This window comes from Phodopus roborovskii, unplaced genomic scaffold, assembly GCF_943737965.1.
Source record: "Phodopus roborovskii unplaced genomic scaffold, PHOROB, whole genome shotgun sequence".
Lineage (NCBI taxonomy): Eukaryota > Metazoa > Chordata > Mammalia > Rodentia > Cricetidae > Phodopus > Phodopus roborovskii.
In genome coordinates this window covers 391,221-418,825 of record NW_026125665.1, presented here as the reverse complement: position 1 = coordinate 418,825, position 27,605 = coordinate 391,221, and the positions used below count along the sequence as shown (strand labels likewise).

The 27,605-nt window shown below is 47.1% G+C and overlaps 1 protein-coding gene across 1 annotated transcript; it reads right to left on the bottom strand.

Moving 5' to 3' along the window:
* Nucleotides 1–785: 785 nt before the first annotated feature.
* Nucleotides 786–27,558, bottom strand: Sugp1 (SURP and G-patch domain containing 1). The gene is made up of 14 exons (XM_051178053.1): nucleotides 27,360–27,558; nucleotides 21,925–22,096; nucleotides 20,571–20,671; nucleotides 18,232–18,450; nucleotides 14,611–14,734; nucleotides 14,184–14,284; nucleotides 13,394–13,517; nucleotides 7,930–8,297; nucleotides 3,267–3,373; nucleotides 2,762–2,939; nucleotides 2,436–2,542; nucleotides 1,463–1,608; nucleotides 1,083–1,212; nucleotides 786–938 (listed from the first exon to the last, which is right to left on the bottom strand). The coding sequence occupies exons 1-14, from the start codon at nucleotides 27,391–27,393 to the stop codon at nucleotides 912–914; spliced, it is 1,938 nt and encodes a 645-aa protein (XP_051034010.1). The 5' UTR covers nucleotides 27,394–27,558; the 3' UTR covers nucleotides 786–911.
* Nucleotides 27,559–27,605: the final 47 nt, after the last annotated feature.

The window sequence follows — 27,605 nt, the reverse complement described above, 5'->3', positions numbered from 1 at the left end:
TAGCTAGTCATATCTGGCTTTCTACATTGGGCACTGGGATTAGAAATCATGCTTGAGCATGAAGTACTGTTTCACCATGAAAGGGACCCCACCCAATTTATTTGATATCATAGTATCAGGTAGTGGTGGTACACACCTTTAATCCCAGTCCTCAGGAGGCAGAGCCAACTGGATCTGAGTCTGAGGTCAGCCTGGTCTACAGAGCGAGTTCCAGAACAGCCAAGGCTGTGCTGAGAAACCCTGTCTTGAGGGGAAGAAAGGGGCATCATGGATGTTCACTGAAAGGGGAGCCATGTCTACTTGGATACAACATGAACTTGGATATGAGGGTGAACCCATCACTGGGTGTGAAGCTTTGGGGTGTCATTCCCACAAGGTCCCAAGGCAGTTGTCACAGGCTCAGGAGAGGTGCAGGGCAAATGGAATCCAAGGAATACTACTAGGAAGCCACTTGCTCATCATGACCTTCATCTGGCCTCTTGCTGCTCGGCAGTGAGCACTAGTTTTGGTTTTTCAAAGACCCTTGCACTAGCTTCTGGTATGAGACAGCTCTTTTCCCAGGTCTCTGTCTCCAGACAGCCCCCACCCCAAGCTGTGCCCAGGACACACCAGCCTATGTATATGTTAGGAAGTGTTTGGAGGCCTCTTTTCCCCCCCATGCCTGGGGTAAAGTTCTCACTAATTGGCTGGCCTCCAGTTATTGGGAGATGGATGATGAGTTACACTGGGACTGGAGGAAGGACAAAAGGGGATCTTAGCAACATCAGGAAACAAAATGCTAGGCAGGAGAGCATTGGGACTTTAATACACAGCACAACACTTGTGACAACAGGATGGGCAGAGATGTATGCCACAACATTCCACAGTCCAGGGTGGTTGATCTTAAAGTAGACTTTGTGTTTCCAGAATATTCAGTAGTAGGGCCGTCTGGGGTTGTTCTGTGGGAGGCCAAAAAGATCAAAGTTATAGTGCTAGTGGGAAACTGCAGGTCCTCCCCTCCAGAACCTTCTTAGCAGCAGAGCTAGGGCAGGGCCTTTGCTGTCACCTCCCCAGCACCAGCAGGAAGTCAGGGAGGCACACACCAGAGGGTTGGGCCGGAAGCGGTAGGCTAGCATCATCCTCTTGCGGAAGGCTTCGTACTCGTCGTCCTCCTTGGAGAGCTCAGCTGGCCGGTCGATGCCAAAGCCAGCTCCATCTACTGTGGTGGCACCCCTGTGCAATGCCGGCAGTTGTAAGGAGGGTCCACATGGGACAGATAGGAAAGGACTACAGGGTACTAGAGTAGGGAATAGTGGCAGGGCTCAGTAGCCCTGGGAGGTCCTAGATCCACCCAGTCTTGGGTCAGCCAGCCTTGAGGCCATGCAGCAGTGTGGGGAGCAAGGCTTCACACATGGGACAATTCTCACTAGTTTCTGGAACCTTAAGACTTGGTGCTCCCTGCAAGTCCCCTGACAGCACTCACTTGTTCACTGGGTTCTTGATGCCCTGGCCCTCGGTGCCCAGCCCCTCGCCTTCCTTCCAGCCCATCTTCATGAGCATCTGGTAGCCGATGTTCTCCACTGTCAGCTTAAATTCCTTGTACTCTGAGTAGTCTGGCTCTCGACCCTCCTGCAACAGAAGAGAGGAAGTTGCCAGCCATAGGGACTGCAGCTATCTCTACAGCTGGGCCCCAGCTGTGGTTCCAATGCCTGTCCCACCTGCTCTTCTTAGCCTCACATCAGAAAGGGACCACCCATGTGCCCCACTCCCACCAGTGGCAGACTCCACCGAAACAGATTAAGCTCTTCTGTTATCTCCAAGGGCTGAGCTTCTTGGCAGTTAAGTCAAAAGGGCAAGATGACAACTGACACAGTCCCATTGGGATGTTTATTGACATGTTCTAAAAACAATTTGTTCCAAATACCCAACTTGGGGGTAATCTATCACACTGAATGTTAAACAGAATGGCTATGGGATACAAAGAGAACTCAATTCATGTCTTAGCAGCCCACTGATTCTTGAGACCACTACAGTAGGAGCATCATGCAAGGTGGCACTTGATGGCAGAGGTAGGATAACAAAGGATCAGGGTCAGCCTGGCTTACAAAGCGAGTCAAGACCGAATGGCAAGACCCTGTCTTTTTTTTCCCTCTGTGTAGCCCAGCTGTCATGGAACTCATTCTGCAGACCAGGCTGGCCTCAAACTCAGAGATTTACCTACCTATGCCTCCTGAGTGTTGCAATTAAATAAAGACATGCTTGACAACCACTGGTAAAGACCCTGTCTTGAAAATAAAAAAGAAAGAAAAGCCCTTCTGCTTTGGAGATCCTCCGGAGGTATGATTTTCCATGGCTGGGAAATGCTGCACTGTTTGTTAATTTCCTACCTGTCAACACCTGCCATGGCATGGTGCTTTCCCCATGAGCTTCCCCAGGTCTGACCCCAGGGCGCTCACCTTCAGGGCCTTGAAGGTCTCCATGAACTTCTCCAGCTCATCAGGAGGCAAGAAGTCACCGATGAAGTGCTTGCCCCGACCCATCTGTGTTAGTTGCTCTGCCCATTCTGTACAGAGAAGAGGGAAAGGCAAATGGTGAGGGATGAGGTGGGGGTGATACCAATGTTGCCCTTTCTTGACTTGCAACCTTGCTCAGTGTTCCACATGAAAACCAGGGATTGCTCATGGAGGCTCCCCTCTCCCCCCACTAAGGTAGCATAGGCAGATGTAGTATGTCTGGATCATGTGCCATGGCCAGGTTTTGCCATCTCCCATGCCCCACACACCCCGTGTCTTGTCCATCTCCATGCGTCGCAGCTGGTGCTCCCACGTGCCCAGCTCGCTGTCCACTTCTTCATCACTGTCATAGCCATGCTGGTGTTGCTGTAGTGCCTTCTCCCATAGCAGCTGCATGTCCTGCATGGCACGCTTGTGCTGCATAATCATATCATACATCTGCTGCATCTGTGGAGGTGACAGGAAAGGACTTGGTGAGGAAAGGGACTTGCTCAAGAAAGCAGGGCAGGGCCATGGAGCAACAACAGCAGCAGATTCCTATGGCAAGGCAGGGCTGGGGCCTCTGGGGCTGTGATCCCACATGACCTGCCTAGTAGGACACCCTGTCTTAGACACTAGAGGAAGCTGGGGCAGAATCTCTCTAAGGCCCAGTCCACAGGCCCTGAGGCTGCTTCTGGAGACCTGCCTCCAGGGGTCCGCAGGCAGCACTCACACACGCACACACTAGTGGCTCTTGCCTATGGGGCGAAGCTGAGCCCTCGCCTGCAGCCTTACCTCTTGCTGCTCCTTCAGCTGCTTCTTCTGTGCATCAGACAGCTCTGTGACACCCACCAGGCCAACAGGCTTCCCCTTCTCGTAACCAAGCCCCTTGAGGTCCTGAACTAGAGGCAGAGAACAGACGACAGTGAGAAAGTGGCAATCTTGTGCCAGTGTTTCAGGTACCTTGTGTCAACTCTCCCCACGAAACCCCAGGGAGGGCTCACAGGAGAACAGGCCCTCCTGTCCTAGATCCTGGCCGGAGAGCCTCCACTATGGTAGAAGTTGTCATATGTATTAGTTGTTCATCTCTTCAGGAAGAGGTCTGATACAGGAAGGTTTCACAGTCCCTTAGCCACAAATTTTGACATCAGAGATCAGAGAGGGTCCCACATCCCAGCATAGAAACCTGGCCCCCGAGGCCCCACTCAATACCACACCACTAATGGTTGACAGGGCAGGGGCCTGGGAAGGCAACAGAAAGGAGCTAAGCTCTGTGCATGTCCACTAGTCACACACATGCTAGCTATCTGGATTGGGTCTGATGTTAGTTTCTGTTGTGTGGGAGACAGCCAGCTATCCTCAAAGCTACTGACATTTAATTTAACATTGTCTTAGAACTTGGCTGGAGCTGCATTGATCCATGGTATAGGTGCTGTGATAGCTCATAGAGTTGACAGAAGGCACCAAACACTCCTGGGAAGGGAAACCAGGTCCTTACATGCTTCCACACATACGCAGACCCTCTAAGAAGATGGAAAACACTCAGTCTACAAAGGTCACCAAGGCACCTTCTTGTGGGAATTTCAGCCAATAGTCTTTGAGGTACCTGCCCCTACAGGGTGGGGTTCACAGGCTATGGGTGCCAAATGAGGATGTGTTTAGGCAGTCCTCAGGAACTCAGGATAAAGAGAAGTCAGGTATTTATTGGGGAATCACTCACAAGTGAGAAAACAAGGTAGAGAACTGCTGAGGTCTTCTGCCCTTAGCCGCTGAATGCTGCCACCCACATTTTGACCACAACCGCATTTCAACCACAACTGTAGACAAGGCCAGCGCCTGCTCCCAGCCCATAAGTACCCTCTGAGTTCTGCCCCAAAGGGGCCAGGACCTCAAAGACTATTGGCTGAAAGAAGTCCTACAACAGTACCAGGTATAATAGCACACACCTTTAATCCCAGGCAGATGCAGGTGGATCCCTGTGAATTTGAGGCCAGCCTGGTCTACAAAGAGAGTTCCAGGACAACTAAGGCCATTATAGAGAGAAATCCTGTCTCAAAAAAATCAAGAAAAGGTTATCAGAGCTGGGGCACCAGCCTTTAGAACTGCATACTAGGGATGAATGTGGCACAGTGTTTGTTCAACAAAAATGAAGCTCTGGGTTTCACCCATAGCAACCTGCAAACATGCACATGTGTGTACACACACAATCTACACTTGACTCCTAAGTTACAAGTGCACCCTTGATCTTTGCTTCAGAGTTTGTAGGAGCACACAAGGGTGTGTGGGATACCTATGAGGATGAAAAGAAAAGACCTATTTCTTTGGCCATTCCACCAATGACAGACAGAGACAATACAATATAGAACACTGCGATGTGAACTTCAGCCTATGGTTTGAGCCTGTGCTGCTACTCTGGACCACAGTTTGGGTGCCTTCATCTTCAGGGCTCTGGATTCTCTGTGGCCAGAAGAAGCACTCAACCTTGAGTGACAGGCTAGTTCTAATATAGCTCTCTCCTGGCATTATCCTGTCACTCAGGAGTTTTTCCCCTTGACTTAAGAACTGAAGGCCTTGAACTAGAGACTGGCTCTCAGAGCTAGCCAGGGTGCCCACCCACAGGAGATCAGCCTTTTCTGTGGGCTGTGGTGGCTACAGTCATCTGAAAGGAGGAGACATCAACTGAGAAAATGCCTCCATAGGATCAGGCTGTAGCTGAGTGGTGATGGCACACACCTTCAGCCAGGGCTAACCAGAGAAACCCTATCTCAAAAACAAACGAGAGGGGGGAGGGGAAAGAAAGCCATAAGCAGTATGAACAAGCCTGTAAGCAGCACCCCTCCATGGCCTATGCATCAGCTCCAGCCTGTCCTGTGTGAGTGAGTTCCTGTCCTGACTTTCTTCCATGATGAAAAGTGCTGTGGAAGCAGAAGCCTAGTCAATTCTTTCTTCCCCAAGTTACTTTTGGTCATGGTGCTTCATCACAGCAATAGAAACCCTAACGAACACAGGGGCTATCCTCTTGCCAATGTGAGCCAACTGTGGGAGGGAGTGGTGGTGGGTAGGAGAGGGAGTAAGATGGCAGAAGTTCCTCAGTCATTGACTGTTAACTCAGATGACAGAAGACCACCCCCACACCATGTGGGTTTGTGGCAAGAAATGAGACATGTTGACTGTCTTTCAAACAGCTGTAAGAAGGAAAGGTCAGGGGTGATTGTGCGAATCACAACGGTAGCTGTTGTAGCTTCCCATTTTGTATTTCCTGAACTTTCTATGACAAAAACATAAGCCTTGTGTTTCAAAGCCTAGGACAGAAAATAGTACCATCTGTGTGACCTTGAGTAGAGGCTGACAGCAAATCATGGACACAGACAAGGCAGAAACAGATATACCCAAGAGACAGTAACTGAGAGCCCCGATATGATGCTAGAGCTCTGGATAAGACTTGCTTAGTAAAAAGAGGTCAAGAGACATGCCAAGGAAACATTCCTCACACCAGGTAAGCACGTGGCTCACAGACATGCATGTAAAACTCCACTCACACACACAAAAATAAATAAATAAACAAGTCTCCAAAACACAGTAAGCAAAAAATTGACCAGAAGGGGAAGAGAGAAGCATTCAAGAGTATAGACTTATAACGACTGCAGACAAGCTCTCACTGCTGGGCCACACACCAACCCTGAAAATGGTATATCTAACAATGGGTATAGCACCTACTCAAATCTTCAACAAGAACCTAATGCAAGAGTGGTGGCAGTGGACAGTTGTCCAGTATGCTAGAGAGGAGTCAAGGCAGAGAACATACAGACACACAAATCAAAAAGCCAGAACATGTGTAGGCAGTGGCAAGAGACTGACAGCTTTCCTGGAAAATAGCTGCAGGAAGATGCCTGCCTGCGTCTACCTTTTTTTTTCATTTTTGTTTTTCAAGACAGGGTATCTCTGTGTAGTTCTGGTGTCCTGGAACTCACTCTGTAGACCAGGCTGGCTTTGAACTCACAGAGATCTGCCTGCCTCTGCCTCCTGAATGCTGGGATTAAAGGTGTGTGTCACCACTGGCTCAATTCTACCATTTCTTATGCCACACGGTACACAGGTCCTAACCAGTGATTACTTAAGAAAAAGAAATGGGAGGCAGAGGCAGGCAGATTCTTATGAGTTTGAGGCCAGCCTGGTCTATAAACTGAGTTCCAGGAGAGAAAGAGACAGAGACAGAGAGAAATGGATCCGAACGTCAGAGAGATGTCAAACTTGCCATCTGCAGAAGACAGTCTCACAGACAGAAATCCACTCCAGCTGCAGTGGCAAACACATCATACCAGCACTGGGAGGTGGAGGCAAGAGAATCAGAAGTTCAGTCAGCCATGGTCACACAGTAAAAATTTGAGACTAGCTTTGGTTACATGAGACCCTGTCTCAAAAAAGAATGGAGAGCTGAAAAGACGGCTCAGCAGTTAAAAGCACTGGTTGTTCTTCCAGGACTTGAGTTTGACTCCCAGCACCCCATGGTGGCTCCCTAATACCATTTTCTGGTCTGTGGGTACCATATATATGTAGTGCATAGACATATGTACAGACAAAAAGAATGGGAGCTAGCCATGGTGCTTCACACCTTTCATCTCAGAACTCAGAGGGCTGGGGCTGTAGCTCTGAGTGGTCCAGCATGTTGAAGGCTCTGGGTTTGATACTCAGCATCAAAAATATGTATATATCATTTATCGTCATTAATTTCTTAAGTTCTCTATAAAGTTTTTGTAGTTGTTGTTGGGGAGATATCTTCAGTATGTAAACCTTGCTGGCCTGGATCTCACAATGTAAACCAAACGGGCCTCAAACTCAGAAATTCACCTACCTCTGCTTCATGAATGATGGGATTAAACTATGTACTACCATGCCCAGCCCTTTATAGCCCTCAATCCTATTTCCTCTTCTACCACACACCCACTGGAATAAGGTACTACTTACTATACTCAGCCAAACACGGTAGAATACATTATCCCAGCATCCAGGAGGCAGAGGATATGGGTCCTGGTTACCCTCAGTTACATGAGACTATCTGAAAACACTGTCCCCCAACCAAAAACCACACTGAGACTGTTTCAGACCTACCAGGATGGACATGTATGTATGGATGTATGTATGTGTACATAAATGTTTTGAGACAAGGCTAGCCTGGAACTTGCTCTGATGTAGCTTTCTGACTACTGGGATAACAGGGCTCTATGCCACCAAGCCTTGCTTCTGAGTTATGTCACTATACAAAAGAAGCACCATAGTCACAGGCTTTGGTAATTGTGTGGGTCCTGGACCCAATCCCCACTGGAGACTCAGGGCCAATTCTGGTTGCATGGTGTCTACACACAAATAATCAAGAGTATCTAACCACAGGAGGGAGTGAAATTGTAGGTCATGCTCTGAAATGACCTCTAGAACCAACAGGATAAGGTGGGTAGCACACCTGATAGAGGTGAAGGCGAGGCATCTATGTCCCTCTGTGCTAGTTCAGCTGGTGGCAGCTCCACTTTGTCCTCTTCAGGGCCCCACCGACTCTTCCGCTTCCTCTTCACAGTGGCTGTGGTGGTGGGCTTCCCAGGGATGGATGGAGTGGGGTTGACAACAGGTGCTGGGGCCACTGGAGTAGGGCAGGCAGTAATGGGAGGCACAGCCCCTGACAGGGCTTCGGGGGCAGACTTGTGCCGTAGGCTGGGGTTGGGAGCAGGAGCAGGAGCAGGAAGGAAGCCTGTGGAGCCTGCCTTGGCTTTCTGAAACTCCTCCAGCTTTTGATGGTAGTATTTGTACCCTTGGCTGTTGGGATCATAGAGAAAACTGCAAAGGAAAGGAGGGAGACAACATAGCTGGGTTGAGACCTTGCCTTGCTTACTGGGATTAGAGCAGATCAGGCTATATGCACTCAGGGTGCGGGAGTCACTCTCTAGTCAAGCCTCAGCCAGAGGCTGTAAACTGCAAGCCTGTATTAGGCCCCCTTTAGTCATTAAGGCTTCTGCTGGGATGTGATAGGTACCCTTAGAGCCTTCTCAACCTACAGTGACCTTACATCAGAAAATTCTGAGCTGTTGGAAGACCTTGGGTGGTACTCCTTCAAATCCAGCTGTATCTCCACTGCACCCCCATGGGCTGACAGTACAAGACACAGGTTCTGGGCTCTAACCACCTTGAAGGTAAGTAGCTTGGAAGCAATCATCCCCTGAAAGCTATACGCAGAAAGCTCATCCCCTTTGTCCTAAGCCAGATGGGAATATAGAAGGACCGAGACAACAAAGACTCAGCTCTTCTCCGTTGCCTGATTCTCTGACAGGTCAGAATGGTGGGACTTAGCCCAGTGTTCCTAGTTTCATGTGGCAAATTCCAAGGAAGACTTGGCTATGCATACACACAGAAATGGGACCTGGTCTTAGATTGAGGATCCAGACCTATACCCATGAACCTGGAGGTTGGTCCCAGCAGAGTTGCAACAGATGAGCTGTGGCCTCTGTCCCCTGGGGCTGCCTGAGGTCTGCTGCCATCTAACTCTGTGCTAAGATGCTTAGTCTCTCCTATATGGTGTAGAATTTTCATACAGCTTATACATAACCTCCCTGAGGGCAGAACTCAGCTGTAAGATACTGAGATGGCCTTAAACAATGGCAGTGGAGCTGCCCTGTGCTATTAGGGAAGGACTGCAGTCTGCACACATGGCACTGAGGCAGTCTTTAAATATTTTCACCATGCTTGGTGGTGTACCATAGGACACAGAAAACTGACAGCACAGGGTCAGATGCTGAGGCATCTTTTGCATGAGCAATAACCTCCCACAAAGCCCCACAGACTCAGTCTGTGTGTCCATAGGAGATAGCTAGGAGAAGTCTACTAACACCTACCATCTGGGAAGGGCAGAACAGGAACGCCAGGAAATGGTGGTGTCTCCTTTGTATTCCTGGGTCATAGTATAAACATGACCAAGTAAAGGCCATTAGTAAAAGAGACAAGGGGGCTGAAGAGATGGCTCAGGGGTTAAGAACACTGGCTGCTCTTAAGCCAAGACTAGGGTTCAGTTCCCAGCACCCACATGGCAGCTCACAACAATCTGTAACTCTAGTTTCATGGGATCTGACATTCCCATCTGGCCTCTATCATGTGGTACATGTAGGCAGAACACCCAAAAATTAAAAAAAAAGATTTTTTTGAAGAGACAAAGCTGTGATCCATAAGTCTTATACATGGAAGGCAAATATAGAAGGGTTTCTAAGTCTAAAGTCAGTGGTTCTAGACAAGTCAGATCTACACTGTCTGTCTGTCTGTCTGTCTGTCTGTCTGTCTGTCTGTCTCTCTCTCTCTCTCTCTCTCACACACACACACACACACCCTCTAGCATCCCAGTACCTGAGAGGCTGAGATAGGAAGATGGAGAGTTAAAGGCCAGCCTAAGAAACAGAGGAATCTTCACTCATATAAAAATGTGAAGCCGTATAAAATGCACACACCTTAACTTTGTGTTAGAAAGATGGCTCAGCCATTATGAGCACTGGCTGCTCTTCCAGAGAGCTTGGATTCAGTTCCCAGAACTCATATAATGCCTCACAAGTATTGTAACTCCAGGCCCAGGAGGCTCAACACCCTCTTTAGGCTCTACAGGCACTTGGTATGCAAGGGGTACACATGGTTATCAATATGTGCAAAACACACAAACACATTAAAAACAAGGAAACAAACAAAAACCAAAACACCTAATAGGTCACACACTAAATGGTGGTGCACACCTTTGATCCCATCACTTGGGAGGCAAAGGCAGGTAAATATCTATGAGTTCAAAGCCAGCTTGGCCTACAGTATGAGTCCAGGACAGCCAGTGGCATTACACATAGAAACCCTGTCTCAGCCAGGTGTTGTATGCCTTTAATCTCAGCACTCTGGAGGCAGAGGCAGGCAAATCTCTGTGAGTTGAGGCCAGCTTAGTTTATAAAGCTATACAGAGAAACCTCGTCTTGAAACAAAACAAAACAACAAAAAGAAACCCTGCCTCAAAAACAAAACACCAAACCAACCCAAACCCCAAAGTAACTCCTGCCTTGCATCCTCTTCTTTGGTATTTACTCACACCAAGGACTACAGAATCAAATCTCCTTCTATGAGCCACCAGGCTTAAGGAACACTGACAGCATTCCCAGAAACAGACAGAAACACTATTTCAATATTTGGGGTGTGTTTCTCAAACAAGGCCTCTTGCCCCTAAGAACCCAGTATTTGATCTGGGCATAGTGGCGCATGCTTTTAATCCCAGCACTTAGGAGGCAGGACCAAGTGGATCTCTGTGAGTTTGAGGCCAGCCTGGTCTACAGATGGAGTTCTAGAATAGCAAGGAATACACAGAGAAACCCTGTCACACAAACAAAACACCAAAAAATAAAAAATGAACTAAACATTCCAGGACCTGGCTCACTTGGCAAGAGACTCACTACCTTCCAGCAACTGTGCAGACTGTCCAGTTGAGCCTTGCTATCTAGCCCAGGCTGATTTTGAACTCAACTAATGATCATCCTGCCTCAGCCTTCTACATGCTGTTTTGTTACTGCTATATTGTTACTTTGGATGACACATCTGACATGCTTTCTGGGGCACTGCTTAGCAGTATGTTGGCTTGCCAAAGGAACATGCTTTTGGCTTCCTGACACATGGCTGGCTACAAAGGGGTCTTCCCCTGTTGTTTGAGATAGGGTCTCACTAGCCCTGGTGAGCCTTAAATTCACAGATTCACCTGTCTCCACCTTCCAGAGTGTTGGAAATAAAGGCTTGCACCACGACATCCAACTCTCAGAGCATTTGTTTATCAAGACAGGGTTTCTCTATGCATCCTGGCTGTCCTGAATTCTCTAGACCAGTCTGGTCTTGAATTTTACAGAAATCCGTCTGCCTCTCCTCCAAACTTGTGAGATTAAAGGCATGCCTGGACTTCATGGCTACCTCACATTTAATCCAGTACGATGATTAGTTTTCACTGTCAATTAGACACAGTCTAGAATCATTTGGGAAGAGTCTCAGTGAGGGAGTGTCTGGATCAGGTTGGCCTGTGGGTGTGTCCATGAAGGGTTATCTTGAAGAGCTGCCTAGGGAAGCACCAATCCCTGTACTAAGGTCCAGGGTTGCACAACAGAGTAGAAAAAGTGAGCTGAGCACTGGCAAGCATGCTTTTAGTCTTTGTGCTCTTGACTGTGGCTGTGACTAGCCCCTGTAAGTTACTGCCATCTCCTCCCATAAAAGACTGTAATTTGGAACAGAGAGCCAAAGTAACCCTTTTATCCTCAGTTGTTTGCTTGGGGAACTTTTCCGTGGCAGCTGGAAACAAAGTGAAGAAAGCAAATGAAAGTAAACTATTTCATGTGAATGCCAGATAACAAACACTCCATTCCTTCCCCAGTCTGGCAAGTTAGAGAAATGAGTGTGGGACTAGTCTTGCCAGCACCCCACATTCTAGGTACCCACTCTTGACTCAGTGTCAATAACAGTTATCCAAAGGCAGACAAAGGGCCAGGCAGGAGGCCCGGGGCCACATAAGCCAACCATATCTCACTGAAAAGCTGGGTGGGGCTGGACTTTGACCTCCTAAGAAGCACAGGCTCAGAATAAAGACCCACCACTCTGCCCAGTTGTCGTGTGCCAGACATATCTCCATAGAAAATAGAACATGAAAGTCAAGTTTTCACTGAGATGAGCTCAACAGATAATTCTATAAAAGGTTGTTAGGTTGTGTGTATGGTGGCATACACCTGTCACAGCACACACAATAGTCTGAGGGAGGAGAAGTGGGAGTTCCAGGGTAGTCCTTGCTGCAGTTAAACTCTGCTGACTCCTTCCAGACTCACATCATACTGTCACAGTGAGTCTAAATCTCAGGGTTGTGTATCAGCTCATGGACAGGTCCACTAGTGATCCAGCCCTTTTTGGGACAGGATTGTTTACCACTCCTCACACCCTGAGACACCTGTTACCTACTGTGCCCTGTAGCGGGATATTCACTTTGTCTCCTTCTGTGGTACTGACCACGGCCATTGGGGGGGTAGAGCCAGGGGCAGAAGTGACCTGTAGGAGGTCTGAGGAGGAGCCAGAGAATGCTCTCTGGCTGGCAGGTCGCAGAGAGGAGAGCATCCGATGGAACTTGCTGGTGTTCATCTGTCTAGGTTGTAAGTTTTTTCTCCCTGAATAAATATCTATTCGGCCTATTTGTTTATCCTGATCCTTATTTAACTGCAATAGTGCCCTCATCATAAAAGGCATCCAAAGATCACACCCAATATAAACCTTTGTAAGCTACAAGCCCAGCCTGCCCCCCCCCCCCAGCCAGTAACTGCCATCTGTCACAGAGAACAAGGTAAACACTAGATTGTAAGACACATGGAGAAAGAAACCAGTGTGCCTATTCAGATACTAGTCAAGAATCATCCATGAGCTCTGAATTAAAATTTCCAGATTAGCCTGGTATGGTAGCACTTGCCTTTACTCTCAACATTCAGAAGGCAGAGGCAGGAGGATCTCTTGAGTTTCAGGTCATCCTAGTATACAGAGTGAGTTTTAGGTCAACCAAGGCTACAATAGTAAGACTGTCTCAAATAAAAAACAAAGAGGAAAAAAAAGTAAGCCCTTAACATGGTATTCTATACCTTCACCTGCATGGACCATGGCCAAAGTGAGCCACTGAACACCTGGTCCCTCTATGTGGTGATACTCTGGAAGGAGCCTTCAGGAAGTATTCACCAGAGGCCCTCTGAGGGCCATAGTTTGGCCCTCGATCCAAGTGCTTTCTGCTTCCTGGCCAGTGAAGACACCAGGGCCCTCTGCCTTTCTAGCCACAATGGAGAAGAGCCTTGGAGTCAGGAGTATAAACAAATCCTTCCTTTGTCTGCTGTCTGCATGTGCACGCAGAGCCTTACCTGAAGGCCTGATTCTCGCGGTTGTTCTGGAGGGCGATGGTCTCTACCTCAGGACCCCCGTCTGCTATGAACCTGGCCAACTTTTCTGCAAGGTTCTTGGCCTCTTCATCCTCTGGGGGTGAAACTTTAAGCAGGCTGTCAGTACTGAGCTCAACTCACCACACCCAACAGCCTAATTCCTGCTAAAGAGCCCCGCAGGAGCAAGCGGGGCTTGTCTTAGGAACGGTGCAAAGAGAGACAGGCAAATGGGAATCAGATTACTATGGGGACCAAAACCAGAGAAATATCACAACTATACAATCCCACCCCACCCAGAAAGTACAGAAAGGGGGGCTCACCCTCCTTTCCTGGGAAGGATAAAACAAAAGTCTGCAGTGATTCAAACATGTTTCCACACATCAGACTCCTGTTGCCCACCAGAGCCCTGACCCTGAAACCCATCCCATCCATCTCCTGCTGTTTGTCCCCACCTACTTGGCATCAGACACCACACCAGCCTTGGGCACACATGGAGCTAGAGCTAACCAGCATTTGTCAGAATGACAATGGAATGCTCCCTTGGCCCATTCCCATGTTGTAATGAGCATCTGGACAGACTCTCAGCTCCCAGGAAGCCCCTGACATGTTACAGTCCCACATCCTAGAGCCAATCCTGTTACTCAGAATTCAGTTAGGCCCTGGGGACCTACAGGTGTGCTGCCACATCCCAAGAGCAACTCCCACTGCCCATGGGGCATAGGTTTTGACTGCCACATCCCAGAGTGTTCCTTGTCCTCCTCCAACCACTTACCTTTCAGGGCAGCTGCCTGTGGCTTTTGGGCTTCCTTCCTGATCTCAGCTACCTTCTTTCTGTAGTACAGGAATTCCCTGCTATTCTTATCATGTAAAAATCTGGAAAGGGATTTGGAACATCAGAAATGAGTTTCAGTGGTGTGTGAAGCTGAGGCTCCAATGCAAAACCCTCAGCAGGGCATTTAGAAAGTGTCCAAGGCTGGGTGCACCTCAGTAGCAGCGAGACCCTGGAGTCTACCCCCAGCACTCCCTCCCAAATAACAACAATAATCTCCTTTGGAGCTGGGTATGGCTCAGTAGCAGAGGCTTTGCTTAGCACACAAGTAACCCTGGATTCCATCCTGAGCTTTGGATAGGTTTCCACACTTGTACGTAAGACCACAGCAAACATGTGAGCAGCATGGCACTGGCCCATTGGTACTCACGTGAAGGCAGGGTTATCCTTGTAGTCCTCCATAGCTACTTTCTCTAGCTCAGGGCCTCCTTCCGCCACAAAACGAGCCAGCTTCTCTATCACTCTCCGTGTCTCAGCTCCCTCTGGGGGTGAAACTTTAAGGAGGCTGTCAGTACGGGGCTCCAACTCACATACCCAATAGTCACTAGGTACACTTTCTCTATAGACCGCAACGACAAGGGAAGAAGAGCAGGAGATGCAGGAGGCTGCTGACAGCCATGCACCCTGCTCTGGAGGATGCTTGGTCTCTACCAAGCTGGTAGAGGAAGCTGGTGGGGACAAGCTGTCAGGGCTTCTGGTAGTAAATAACCTGTAGGCTAAAAGAGGCCACTAGGAAGTATATAGAGTCTCTAGTCTGTGTGTGAGTATTAAAAGTATTTTTAAGCATTTATGTATGACTATTTTACCTGCATGAAAGTGCATTCATTACTTGCGTGCAGTATCAATGGAGGCAAGAAAAGGGTATTAGATCCCCTGTAATTGGCATTATAGTTGCGAAATACCATGTATGTCCTGGGAATTGAACCCAGAGCCTCTGTAAGAGCAGTTAGTGCTCTAACCATTGTAATTTCTACAGGCCTATAATTTTTTTAAAAAATAATTTATTTAAATTTATTTAAATTTATTTTATGTGCACTGGTTTGAAGGTGTCAGATTCCCTGAAACCAGTTATAGACAGTTTTAAACTGCCATGTGGGTGCTAGGATTTGAATCTGGGTCCTTTGGATAAGCAGTCAGTGTTCTTTACCTCTGAGATATATCTCCAGCCCCCCAGCCCTATAATTCTTCAGTTTTCAGAATAAAAAAGTATTTGTTCCTTTGCATTCTTGGTCCCTCACCCCTAGGAATGTTTTGTTTTTGTTTTTTGAAACACGGTTTCTCTGTGTAGCTGTGGCTGTCCTAGAAAGATCTGTAGACCAGGCTGGCCTGGAACTCATATATTAGCCTGCCTCTGCTTCTAGAGTGCTGGGATTAAAGGTGCGTGCCATCATGCACAGCAGTTCCTTTTATCTTTTTTCCCCCCCACAGATTTATTTTTAGTTTACAAACATTGGTGTTTTGCCTACCTGTTATGTCTGTGTTGAGGGTGCCAGATGCTCTGGAACTGGAGTTACAGTTAGTTATGAGTTGTCATGTGGGAGCTGGGAATTGAACCTAGGTCCTCTGGAAGAGCAGCCTGTGCTCTTAACTGCTGAGCCAGCTCTCCAGCCCCCAATGCTCCTTTTCACTATCTTAAAAGATGATGAATTCTTTTGTATGTATATGCAGGTGGAGATGTAAACAGGTAGATGTGTGCTGTGTATGGGAAGATGAGGCCAAAGCACAACCTCCAGGGTAATTCCTCAGAACTGTCCACCTTTCTTCTTTCTTTTATCTTTTTAAATTTTTTACTTAATGTTTTGGTTTTCTGGTTTTTTTTTTTTGAGATAGGGTTTCTTCTGTGTAGCCCTGACTGTCCTAGAAATATCTGCAGACCAGGCTGATCTTGAACTCAGAGATATGCCTGCCTCTGCCTCCCCAGTGCTGGGATCACAATCTTGTGTCACCACTGCCCAGCTTTATGTTTCTGAGTGTTTTGTAAACATGCATGTCTGTGTGCTGTGCACACAGCTATTACAAATGGTTGTGAGCCACCATGTGGATACTAGAAACCAAACTTGGGTCCTCCAAAAGAGCAGTACGTGCTCTTAACTGCTGAGCCATCCCCACTTTTTTTTTTTTTTTTTTTTTTTTTTTTAAATTTTTAATTTCTGATTCAGGTCTCTCCTAGAACTTGCCAAATACACTAACCAGGCTGGCTAGGGAGCCCTACCTGTATCCACATCACCAGCACTGGGATTACAACATGTGTCACCACATCCAGCATTTTCTTTTTCTCTACAGTGTGGGATTTTTGACCAAACAAGGTCTCCATGCTTAGGAGCACAAGAACACCATTCACTTTCCTGACTGAGCTATCTTTCCAGCTCTAACAATTCTCCTTTAAAAATTATCACACGCTCTGAACTGAACACTGTGTGGATTTCAGTTCATTGTCTTGAAGCTGGCTCCCACGCACTCTGGACATGATCCCAGGAGTTTCTGATGGACTCCCTAGTGATCTGGTAATCTCTCTCACAACCAGCCATATCTCCAAGTGGTCTGAGATTGTATTGGTGGGAAAGTGTCCTGGCAGCCTGCCTTCTGGGCACCAGGATACCCACTTTTTCAATTCAATCATTTCAGAAATATAATGGTTAGTTTGTTTGTGTGTGTGTGTCACCCCCCTCCTAAACGCCTCATAGGGTTTCTCTATATAGACTTGGCTGTTCTGGAACTTGCTATACAGACCAGGCTGGCTGCCTCTGGCTCCTGAGTGCTGGGATTAAAGTTTTACACCACCACTACTCAGCTGTGTTTTGTTTTTGTTTTTGTTTTTTGAGACATGCATTGCAGGCTGTCATTAGACTAGTTTAAAGCTAGCCTTAAATTCCTGATCCTCCTGCTTCAATCTTTTGAGTGCTAGGATGACAGACATGTATCACCATGCCCAGGTTTATGCAGTGCTGGGAATGAAACCCAAGGAATCTGTACATGCTAGGCAAAGTACTGTACCTATGAGCTACACTCCCAGCCTAAGAATATCTCTTTACAGGTGGGTTAGCTGTCTGTTTGAGCCAGGTGGAACTTGCTTTTGTATTTCTCCCTGGCCTGGTCCTGAGCCTGAGTCTGCTAGTCACTGTATGAACCATGTCCTTTTATGAATGTGACAAGGGAAATAGATGTCAGCTGGAGTCTGGTCATTAGAGTAGATGATGAGTCCATAGCTAATCCTATATTCCTTGTTGCCAGGAAGCGTAAGAGTGGGATGGAGAGGATAAGGGCACATATGACCTAGGGTAGGTCCCAAGAGTCCAGGGGCATCCTATGCTGGATTTTATTCCAGCTTCACCTTCCTCCCACATGCACAGAAGCAAGTGTAGGGCCCCATCAATTGATAACCAAAACACGTGCTAAGGCCTTGAGATGATCTGGGCCCCTTATAGAACATTGGCAAGGACAGAACACCTAAGAAGGTGTGCCTCCAACCTACTCTGGTGACCCTCATTCAGAACAGGGTGATATGACATAACTAAATGATCAGTTTGACCTCTATGTCAGGGTAACAGGGTGTGCAGTCAGTTCTTCACATGGTCCTGCTGTCACAGAGCCTTGTTTTGAGTGATATGGAGTAACTAGAAGAGAATGGCTACTGTCAGCCTGAGACCAGAGAACACCTTCCCCATGTGGGAGCATATCCTCCAATCTTTACATTCTGAATCTCTGGCCCAAAATGTGGACGCAGCCACAGAAGCTCCTGTGTCCTCCTGCCTCAGCTGACACGAGGCCTTGTCCAGGAAGCTTTCTATGATGGACTGTGACAGCAGCTATTGTTCCAGAATGGGGCTAGTATCCTAGGTAGTGCTGTTCCAAGACTTTCCAGGGTGGCTTACTCTGCTCAAAACCCATAGCCTCACTTGGGTAGCTATGGCTGCTGACCCAACCACAGTATCTTGTGCTAGGCTCTGGCCACACCTACCAAGATGGTGGGTAGAAGGAACCCACAACATACCTTTGATCTCCAGCCACTGCTCATAGTCCTCTTCCTCCTCATCATCAGGGGATTGGAAGACACTTGGGCGGTGTGCAACAGGCAGCTGCTTGGCGTGTGAGTAGTTCTTCACAGGGCCCAATGGGTTGCCCAATCCCAGGCCTGTCCGCTTGCTGATTAGGAGGGGTCTCTTCAAGGTGCTGGGTGTCTGCATGCTAGGAGGGGTACTGGGGGGTGGATCTGGGGATGACAAGAGAAAACACACACTGGAGATCTGCAGAGGGCAGTGCTGTGGACACACCTACAAAGTAGTCACAGTTACAATCATCTTCAGGTACAGCATGGTTGTGCAGATGCCCTAGACCTCTAAAGTGCCACCTCTAGGCCAGGGAAAGTGGATTGAGGCACAAGAGAAATGACTTTCTGTGTTCCTATCTGCAAGAGGACATGCCAGGGCTTGGCAGGTGGCAGCTCTTGCTGAATGTGCCTCTGCACACCACACAAATAATGGAAAGCAATCAGCTCCTTGGTGAGACACCAGCCTTCACATTCCAGGTCATAGCCTCCCTTAACTGGCCCTAAGTGTAAAGGACTTAAACAGTGTGTCCTCCTCAGACAAAGGCTGGTTTAAAGTCTCTTTCAGTAACAGTGAGCTCTAACTGGGGTGTGTGGCTTCCCTGTGCCTGGATTTCCACCTACTGGGGAAAGCTGGAAGATATGCTGTGGTACCTCTCCTATGACCCACAGTGGACAGGGCCTGGGGTTGAAGACCTGTAATTCAACTACTCTTGGATACACAGTGAGTTCAAGGTCAGCCTAGGCAACTAAGTTTTGTCTTAAAAACCTAAAACAGGGCTCTTCTGTGTGGTAGAGCACTTGCTGAGCCATGCATGAGAACCCGGGTTTGATTCCTAGCACTGCAAAAATTAATCATCATCATCATCATCATCATCATCATTCCCTGGATACAATTAAGCCATGACCAGCAAGAAACCAAGTTCCCTAGGGAGCAGTGCTTTAGCACAACTGCGCAGGTGGACTACAGCACTAGGGGCTCCACACTCTAGCCTTAATATCCAAAGCCTCAGTTTCTAAGTGTAAATCAGGAGCTCCTGGCTATGTGATGCTTCAGAAGTTGAACTCAGCCTGAGATCTGTAGGTATCCTCTGGGTCTAAGAGAACCCTCTCTCTTGCCAGGCATTGGTGGCACACACCTTTAATCCTAATATTCAGGAGGCAGAGGCAGGCAGGAGGGTCTCTGAGTTCAAGGCCAGTCTGGTCTACAGAATAAGTTCCAAGAGATAAGGGAGGGCTGTTACACAGAGAAACCCTGTCTCAAAGAAAGAAAAGAGAACACCCTCTCACTAAACAGAAACAGTGCCACACTGCTGAGGACAAGATAACCAAGGCTGTCTGACACATTCTGTCAGCAGTGGACTCCTAGGAGATAGGGAATGGGGAGGGGCCAGGCCAGCTGGGCTATATAATGAGACCCTGCCCTTTTTTGTTATTTATTTACTTATCTTAGATTTTTGTATGTTCCAGTGTTTTGCCTGCATGCCTATCATTCCCAAGAAGGAGTGTGTTGGATCCCCTGTACCTAAGTGGTTGTGGGCCACCACGGTGGTACTGGGAAATGAACCCTGGTCCTTTGCAAGGGCAGCAAGTGATCTTAACGGCAAAAAAAACAAAAACATAAGGCAGTGTGGTGGTGGCTCATTTCTTTAACCCCAGCACTTGGGAGGCAGAGGCACTCAGATCTCTGAGTTCAAGGCCAGCCTGGTCTACAGAGTGAGTTCCAGGACAGCCAGGGCTACACAGAGAAACCCTGTCTCAAAAAACAAAAATAAACAAACAAAAACATCAGAAGTAAAAATGATGGGTCATCAAGCCTATGGATTCAAATACAAGGATACATGTTTTGTCAACTTTCAAAAGACAGGTGGCAGCAGGGCTGACAAGATGAGGGAAAGGGCAGGGCAGTGGTCTGTATGGGGCCAAGTGCAGGAAGCACTGGCTAGAGATGGCACTCAATAAACTCCTGCAAGCACCTATCATTAGGTAATTTTGTTATTTCCAGGATGCCTCCCTGTCCTGCACCATCCATAGAAGACCTTAAATGTGTCATCTTCTGACACAACTTAGGCATCTCAAGCATGATGTTGAAGTACAACCCACCTACACCCCACTGGGAATCCTCTGGGCCCATTATGGGATATGCAGAATCTGACTCTTCTGGTGACAGCATGTCTGTCATCTCACAGGAGAACAGTGAGGGCACTTAATAGTGAGACCTGTCACCCAGTGTTCAAGGGAACCTATGGGACAAAGGCTGGGGTGGAAGGTCTGGTTGAACTCACCTGTGTTCGTCTGTGCCTTCTGCAACTTCAGAAATTGCTGTAAGAAGCTACCATCATTGGCGAACTTGTTGGAGATACAGGAATTATGTGCACTGGCAATTCTAGAACCAAAGTATGGGTGAGAGTGAGCTGTAAATGAAGGCAAGAGAGCCAAGGGCTATCGCACTAACATTCTTGGTCCCACACCCATCTTGTGTTCTGCTGAGAGAGCCTGATTGCATCCCCTTAACATGTCAGAGAACAATGGTTAAATGCAGGAAGCACGCCTACATGTAGTAGGCTGACAGCACTTCTGCCTTGGTGAAAATAGCAATGCATATACTTGGGCTACCTCTGCTTGAGTTCCAGCCCTGTGGTCCTAATGGCTCCCATCAATACGGTTCATGCTCTTTTCCTGGACAGCACATGTCTTACTGGTTAAATATGACCTGGCTTATTCTTCATTATGTATTACAGGTATCTCTAAAGCAGAATGTGTGTATGCATCTTGTGACTTTATTTGTTAAATTTTTTTTTGAGACAGGGTCTCTCTGTGTAGCCCTGGCTGTCCTGGAACTCCCTCTGTAGACCCAGCTGGCCTCAAAATCAGAGACGCACTTGCCTCTTGAGTGCTAGGATCAAAGGTGTGCGCTGCTATCATACCCAGCTTTGTGGTTTTATTTTATTTGCTTTGGTGACAGGGTCTTATGTAGTCAAGGCTGGCCTTTAACTTCCGATCTTCCTGGCTGTACCTCCAAATATCAGGATTGCAGGTATGTGCCATTAAACCTGTTTTCTCTCCTCTCTCTTCTCTCCTCCTCTCTCTCTCCCTCTCTGTTTTTCAAGACAGGGTTTCTGTTTTTCAAGACAGGGTTTCTTTGTGTAGCCTTGGCTGTTGTGGAACTCACTCAGTAGACCAGGCTGGCTTTGAACTCACAGAGAACCACCAAGCCTCTGCCTCCCAAGTGCTGGGATTAAAGGCATGTATCACCACCGCCAGCCTGTTTTTCTCTTAAAGTTGTGTCTCACTATTCTGGGCTGTCCTAGAACTCATTACATAGCCCATGCTGGCCATAAAGTTGCAAAGATCTCTTGCCGCATTTTTCTAAGCACTGGGATTTATACAAGTGTCACCATACCTGGCATTAATTCATGTTACCCACATATGCATACACACTCGAAGGGACACCCACAGCAATGCCTGATGAGATCTGAAGGGATCCACTATATATTGCACTGTGTTGGCTTGCTCCTTAACATAAAGCCATGAATGACCTCCAGTTGGGTATGCTCCTGCCTTTAACTTTGGGTTATCACCATCCCGTGTGACAGGCACATTGAGACTCTGCTGCCCTAAGCCTCTGAATCCACTTACTCCCCAGGATGAAGGGGCTGTGGGCTGGCTGCATGACTCTGCCTGGCCTTCTGTTCCATTCTGGCTTCGATCTCTCTCTTCTTCTGAGCGATGAGCTCTTCTTGGTGGAGGATATTCATATTCATCTTTCCAGACTTGGGCTGTGCCATCCCAAACCACCGATTAGCCTTTCCTGTTGAGGGAAAGATGGGGATCAGAAACATCTTTGCTCCATCAGCATGCCTAACAGCAATGATGAGCCAGAAAGCTGTAGATGCTCAGAGGACTCAAATGTCATTTGCTCTTTTCTTCAACAGATGCTTACAGAATATCTACTATGTACATAACATTGTGCTAGTCCAGGTGGGACTCACCTCTGAGAAGGCAAGAGATGTAACATGAAAAATTAGCTGCCATGTTGGTAACAGGCTGAGAAAGGAGGTCAGCTCCTCTACACAGTAAGATCCTGCTGCAAGGCTGGGAAAATAGTTCAGTTGGTGGACTATGTTTATACAAGTGTATAAACCAGGTATGCTGGTACATGTCTATTACCTCAGCACTCAGGAGGTTAAGGCAAGAAGAACAGAAGTTCAAGATTGGGGCTGGAAAGATGACTCAGCAGTTAAGAGCACTGGCTGTTCTTTCAAGGGACCCCGTACCCATATGGAGGCTCACAAACATTTGTAACTCCAGTTCCAGGGAACCTGACATCATCTTTTAGCCTCTGTGGACACTGTAAGCAATAGGTTGCACATACATAAAATACACCCAGGTATTCACACAAATGAAAAAAAGCTCAATGTCATCCTCTTATATACAATGACTTCTAGACTAATGGTATACTCGAGACAAGAAGTTGTTCTATAATTTTGACACTTGCACAGTGGCATACATATCTCACCCACACCCACTATAATAAATGCTAAACTATATTTTATTTTATTTTTTTAGTGTGCAGGGTGGAGATAATATGAAAAGGTCAAACAGAGGACAACACACAGTATTTTCAGGAACCAACTGGGAATTCTGTCAATTTCTAAGTATATCAGTCCCAATTATACATTCTAGGTCTAGGGAAATAACCACAGGACAAATTCAGGGACCCACTGGACCTACTGTGAGTCAGATTTCAGCCAAAACTCTTATTAATCACCTGACCTCCTCCATAAATCCCTACTTTAACCGGAGGGCCACAGTGTTTTCTGGAATCTCCAGGGATCAGCATCAATTCTGAAGAAATAGACCCCAGATAATCCACCTGACCTTGGAAGGTTTGATTGTTTCCTTTCCCCCAGTGTACAGTTACCCTTGTAAAATTCTATAAAAAGGATGGGAGAAAGAATAACAGTAAAACTCAGGTGTTTTATATCAAGGTCCTTCCTCAGGGAAAACTGGCTCAAGCCTGGAAATTGGTTCACTGGCTGAGATTCCCTCTTGCCATGATCCAGTTCTTGCCTTCCACCACATGGGTTCAGGAGTCAAGTTCAGGTCACCATGGTTGGCAGCAGGGAACTTTATCTGCTGAGCCATTTCCCCTAATAAATTAATATATTAAATTAAATTTAAAAAAAAGAGAGAAACTTTAAATTATGATAAGAACTAAGTTAGAAACACAAAGAGATAACAGAACAGTTCCTATCCTGGCAAAACAGTTTAAAAATAACCATTAGAAGAGACACAGTTCAGCTGGGAAAGAATTTATCAGGAACCAGGCTCAGGAAGAACCATGTGAGTGGGTCTCAGGGACAGAAGAAAGATGCAATGTACATCTTAGGACCAAAAATCAAAAGCCAAAAACCATCCGGCAGGGTCAGAGGAACCACTCATGAGTGGGCAGAGGCTAGGTGTGACAAGGGTTGTGAATTTTACTTTTAGGGCTGTGGGAATTCATGAGGTAGTATTTAGTATACAAGTAACAAGATCCAATAAAACTTTGTTTAAAACTTTATGTGTGTGCATAGGCATGTAAGTGTGGGCACATGTTTCACAGCCCCACATATGGTCGGAAAACAATGTGGGGTGGGATGCTAGTTTCTGTCTTCTACCTTGAGACATAGGCTCTTGTTGCTCATAGCTGTGTATTTCAGGTTGGGTACCCTACAAGCTTCCAGGGAGCATCCTGGCTTTGCCTCCTGTCTCCTCTGGTAATATGATTACAGAAGTGTTGTAAGGCACCCAGCTTTTCAGAAGTTCTAGGCATCAAGCTCAGGTCCTCATGCTTGTATAGCAAGCACTTTACCCAGTGATCCTCAGCCCTCCATAGGTCTTTTTTATTTGCATTTATTTATTTAGATCTCTTATAGCCCAGATTTATCTCAAACTTACTGTATCGCCAAGAATGATATTGAACTCCTATCTGTGCCTCCAAAGCACAGACACCTTGTGGGGATAGAACCCTTTCACAGGGGTCACATATCAGATATTTACATTATGATTCATAATAGTAGCAAAATTACAGTTATGAAGTAGCAACTAAATAATTTTATGGTGGGAGTGGTCACAACTGTATTAAAGTGGCACAGTATTAGGAAGGTTGAAAACCACTGCTTTAAAGTGTTTTGATTACAAGTGTGGGTTGCCTCATTCTGACATACAGAAAGTTCAGACTGAAAGATGGCCAAGACAAATCACTGAGTTCAAGCAAAGATGACAGTATCACATGTGGTAGCATACAGCAGTCATCCAGCAGTCAAGAGGCAAAGGCAGGACAATCCTGCTTTATAGACAAGTGTGGGCTTACTGAGACTTTGCCTTATTAAAACAGGGTTGTATCTGTGCATGGTAGCACAGCCTTTAAATCCCAGCATTTGGGAGGCAGAGACAGACAGATCTCTGTGAATTCAAGGCCAGTCAGTTATATGAAGAGACCTCGTCTCAAAACAAAAATGGAGTCGAGGCCAAGGTTTCTCAGGAAAAATTAGTTTTTCCTAATTAACTTTTATATTTATTTATTTTTTGCTGGGTGGTGGTGGCACCCACCTTCAATCCCAGCACTTGGGAGGCAGAGGTAGATAGATCTCTGTGAGTTCAAGGCCACCCTGGGCTACAGAGTTGAGTTCCAGGACAACAGCCAGGGTTGTTACACAAAGAAACCCTGTCTTGAAAAGGCTAAATAAGAGAAAAAAAAAAAAAAAAAAAAAAAGAAAGAAAGAAAGAAAAAAAATTAATTCGAGACCATGTAACGTGTATTGTTTTTCCGCCTGCTGCCTCTGGTCTTGTCCTGCTGCCGCACCAGCCCTAAATAACACACAGAAACTCTGTATTGGTACAATGCTGTTGGCCCTGTTACTTGTTTCTTATCGGTTAGCTCTGCCTTAATTATTAACCCATTTCTGCTGATCTATGTATTTCTCTTACCGGGGAGCCGGCGGCATACTGCTTTCTCCAGACTCTCCATCTTGACCCTCCTTACTACTTCCTATTTCCTCCTTGTCTCCTAGTCCCTCCTATCTTCCTTTCCTACTGGCCAACAGTACTTTATTATTAACCAGTATGAGAAACTTATATACATAATGGCATCTCCCATCAAGACCATCCTGGGACAGCTAGAACTACACAGAGAAATCCTGTCCAAAAAAAAATTTTTTTTTTCTTTTTTAGATGTTTTGTGTATGAATATGCACCACCTGAGTTCCTGAGGATTATGTAACATTGTAAGCCAATATATGGGTGCCAGGAATCAGATCCAGGACCTCTGCAAGAACAATATGCACTTTTTAAGTTTTTCAAGATGGTTTGTGTAGCCTTGGCTGTCCTCACATTAGCTCTATACACCAGGCTGGTCTCAAAGAGATCCATCTGCCTCTGCCTTCCAAGTGGTGGGATTCATGGTATGGGACACTTAACAAGCTTAACAAGCACTCTTACCTGCTGAGCCATCTCACCAGCCCTCTATTTTCTTCCTATGTAGACTAGATTGGCTTCCACTTAAAACTAGTGTGCCTCGCCTCTAACTCCCCAGTGCAGATCAAAGCATGTGCCATCATGTGCATAAGCATTGTGGAAGCCAGAGACTGGTATCTTCTTTTTTCTTGTTTTGCTTTTGGTTTTTTGAGACAGGGTTTCTCTGTGTAGCCCTAACTATCCTGGAACTCACAGAAACCTGCCTGCCTCTTCCTCCTGAATGCTGAAACTAAACATGTGTGCTACTACCAACTGGCCTTTTTGCTTTTTTAAAAGACAGTCTCAATTTGTATAGCCCTGGCTGATCTTGAATTCTTACAGGTGTTGGGATTTAAGGTGCACACCTCTGTTCCTGCTGTGCTCAAAGAATCTTGAGCTCCCTGTTTCAGCTAGACAGCTGCCAATAAACTTCAGGAACCACCTGTCTCCAGGCACAAAACATTGTATATGGATTTTACATGAGTACTGGAGATGGGAAGCCTGGTCCTCATAACTGGACAACAAGCCCTTTAAGTACTGAGATGTCTCATCAGCCCTTAAATTCCACATGTTAAAAGCAACGCTAACTCCCCAGGCAGTATCAGAGCTGGTTTCCCTAATTACCTCTAATTCATTCATGACAATCTCCAAAGGGAAAATCCCAGTCCATTCCAAGACCTATCCAACTTCTATGGGGGAACCTCTGCCTTTCCATAGATGGCACCTACTCATTTCATATGTCTTGTGCTCAAGAAAGGCTTTTCATGGAGTTGGGGAGATGGCCCACAGGTTAAGAGTGATTGATATTCTTGCGGGGTACCCAAGCTGAGATGCCAACAAACATCCAGGTGGCTTACTATAACTACAGTTCCAGGGAACTCGTAATTCTCTCTGGCCTCCGTAGGAACCCACACCCATACTCACAAACATAAATACTTAAGAAATAAAATTTTGAGCCTTCCTTGACCTTCAATATATAAGCAGCATCCAGCCCTGACCTCATTCACCAGAACTAGTTCTTTGCAAAACTTGCTCCCAGGTGTTTGCCCCAGAGGAATTATGGCAGCGTATGGTGAATGGACGAATGCATCCCATTCTGGGTGCATAGCAATAACTAATACCGTGTCAAAGTGGGGTTCAGAAGCCGTGGGAAATCGTGACCTGGCTGCCCCAGTGCAGTTCTGAAACGCAGATTTTTCCTACTCACAAAGCAGGACCCAAGCCAAACCGGGAGCTGCCACCTGCAGGGGACCTGGAGGGGCGGCAAGACAGTCCCCGGGTGGCTGCTATGGGTGGTACCGGCCCGACGGCAGTTCATTGGGAAAGCACGCGCGGGGCCCACCCGGCGCCTAGGTTTTTGGGGAAGACACGGACAGAGTTCTTCTCAGCCCGGGCGGTAGGCAACCCGAGTCTGGGGTCTCGGGACGACAGCGATGCACACGCCGTTACTGTAGGTGGCCGAGGGGCTGAGGAAAGAAGTCCGCGTGTCAGGTCCGCGACAGAAAGGAGGGTGAAGGGGGACGTGCAGTCGCGAGAACCCAGGCAGACGCCGGAGGAAAGGCGGGGGCTGTTACCTGCAACATCCCGGTTGTCCATCTTGAGACTCATTCAATCCCACAATGCTCCGGCGCCACCTGAGAGGAGGGAGAGTGTGTTGTAGTGCGCTTGGTCTGATGGGAAATGTAGTCTTCCTCCGTCAATCACGTCTAACTCTTTTGGGACACCGAGAGTCGTCTCCACAAAAACGCTGGCATCAGTTCATGAAGGTGTGTCACTCCCAGTCACGATGATGCAGAGGCGTCGTCCTCTCCTCAGAGTCT

What these genes read in the sequence shown, in the direction of transcription:
- Sugp1 (XM_051178053.1), bottom strand. Translation starts at nt 27,393, where the DNA reads ATGAGTCTCAAGATGGACAACCGGGATGTTGCAG. An exon ending in AAGGATAACCCTGCCTTCAC is followed by an intron (nt 14,285 to 14,610) that starts GTGAGTACCAAT and finishes ATCCCTTTCCAG; the next exon opens with ATTTTTACATGATAAGAATA. An exon ending in GCTTCCGGCCCAACCCTCTG is followed by an intron (nt 939 to 1,082) that starts GTGTGTGCCTCC and finishes GGCCTCCCACAG; the next exon opens with AACAACCCCAGACGGCCCTA.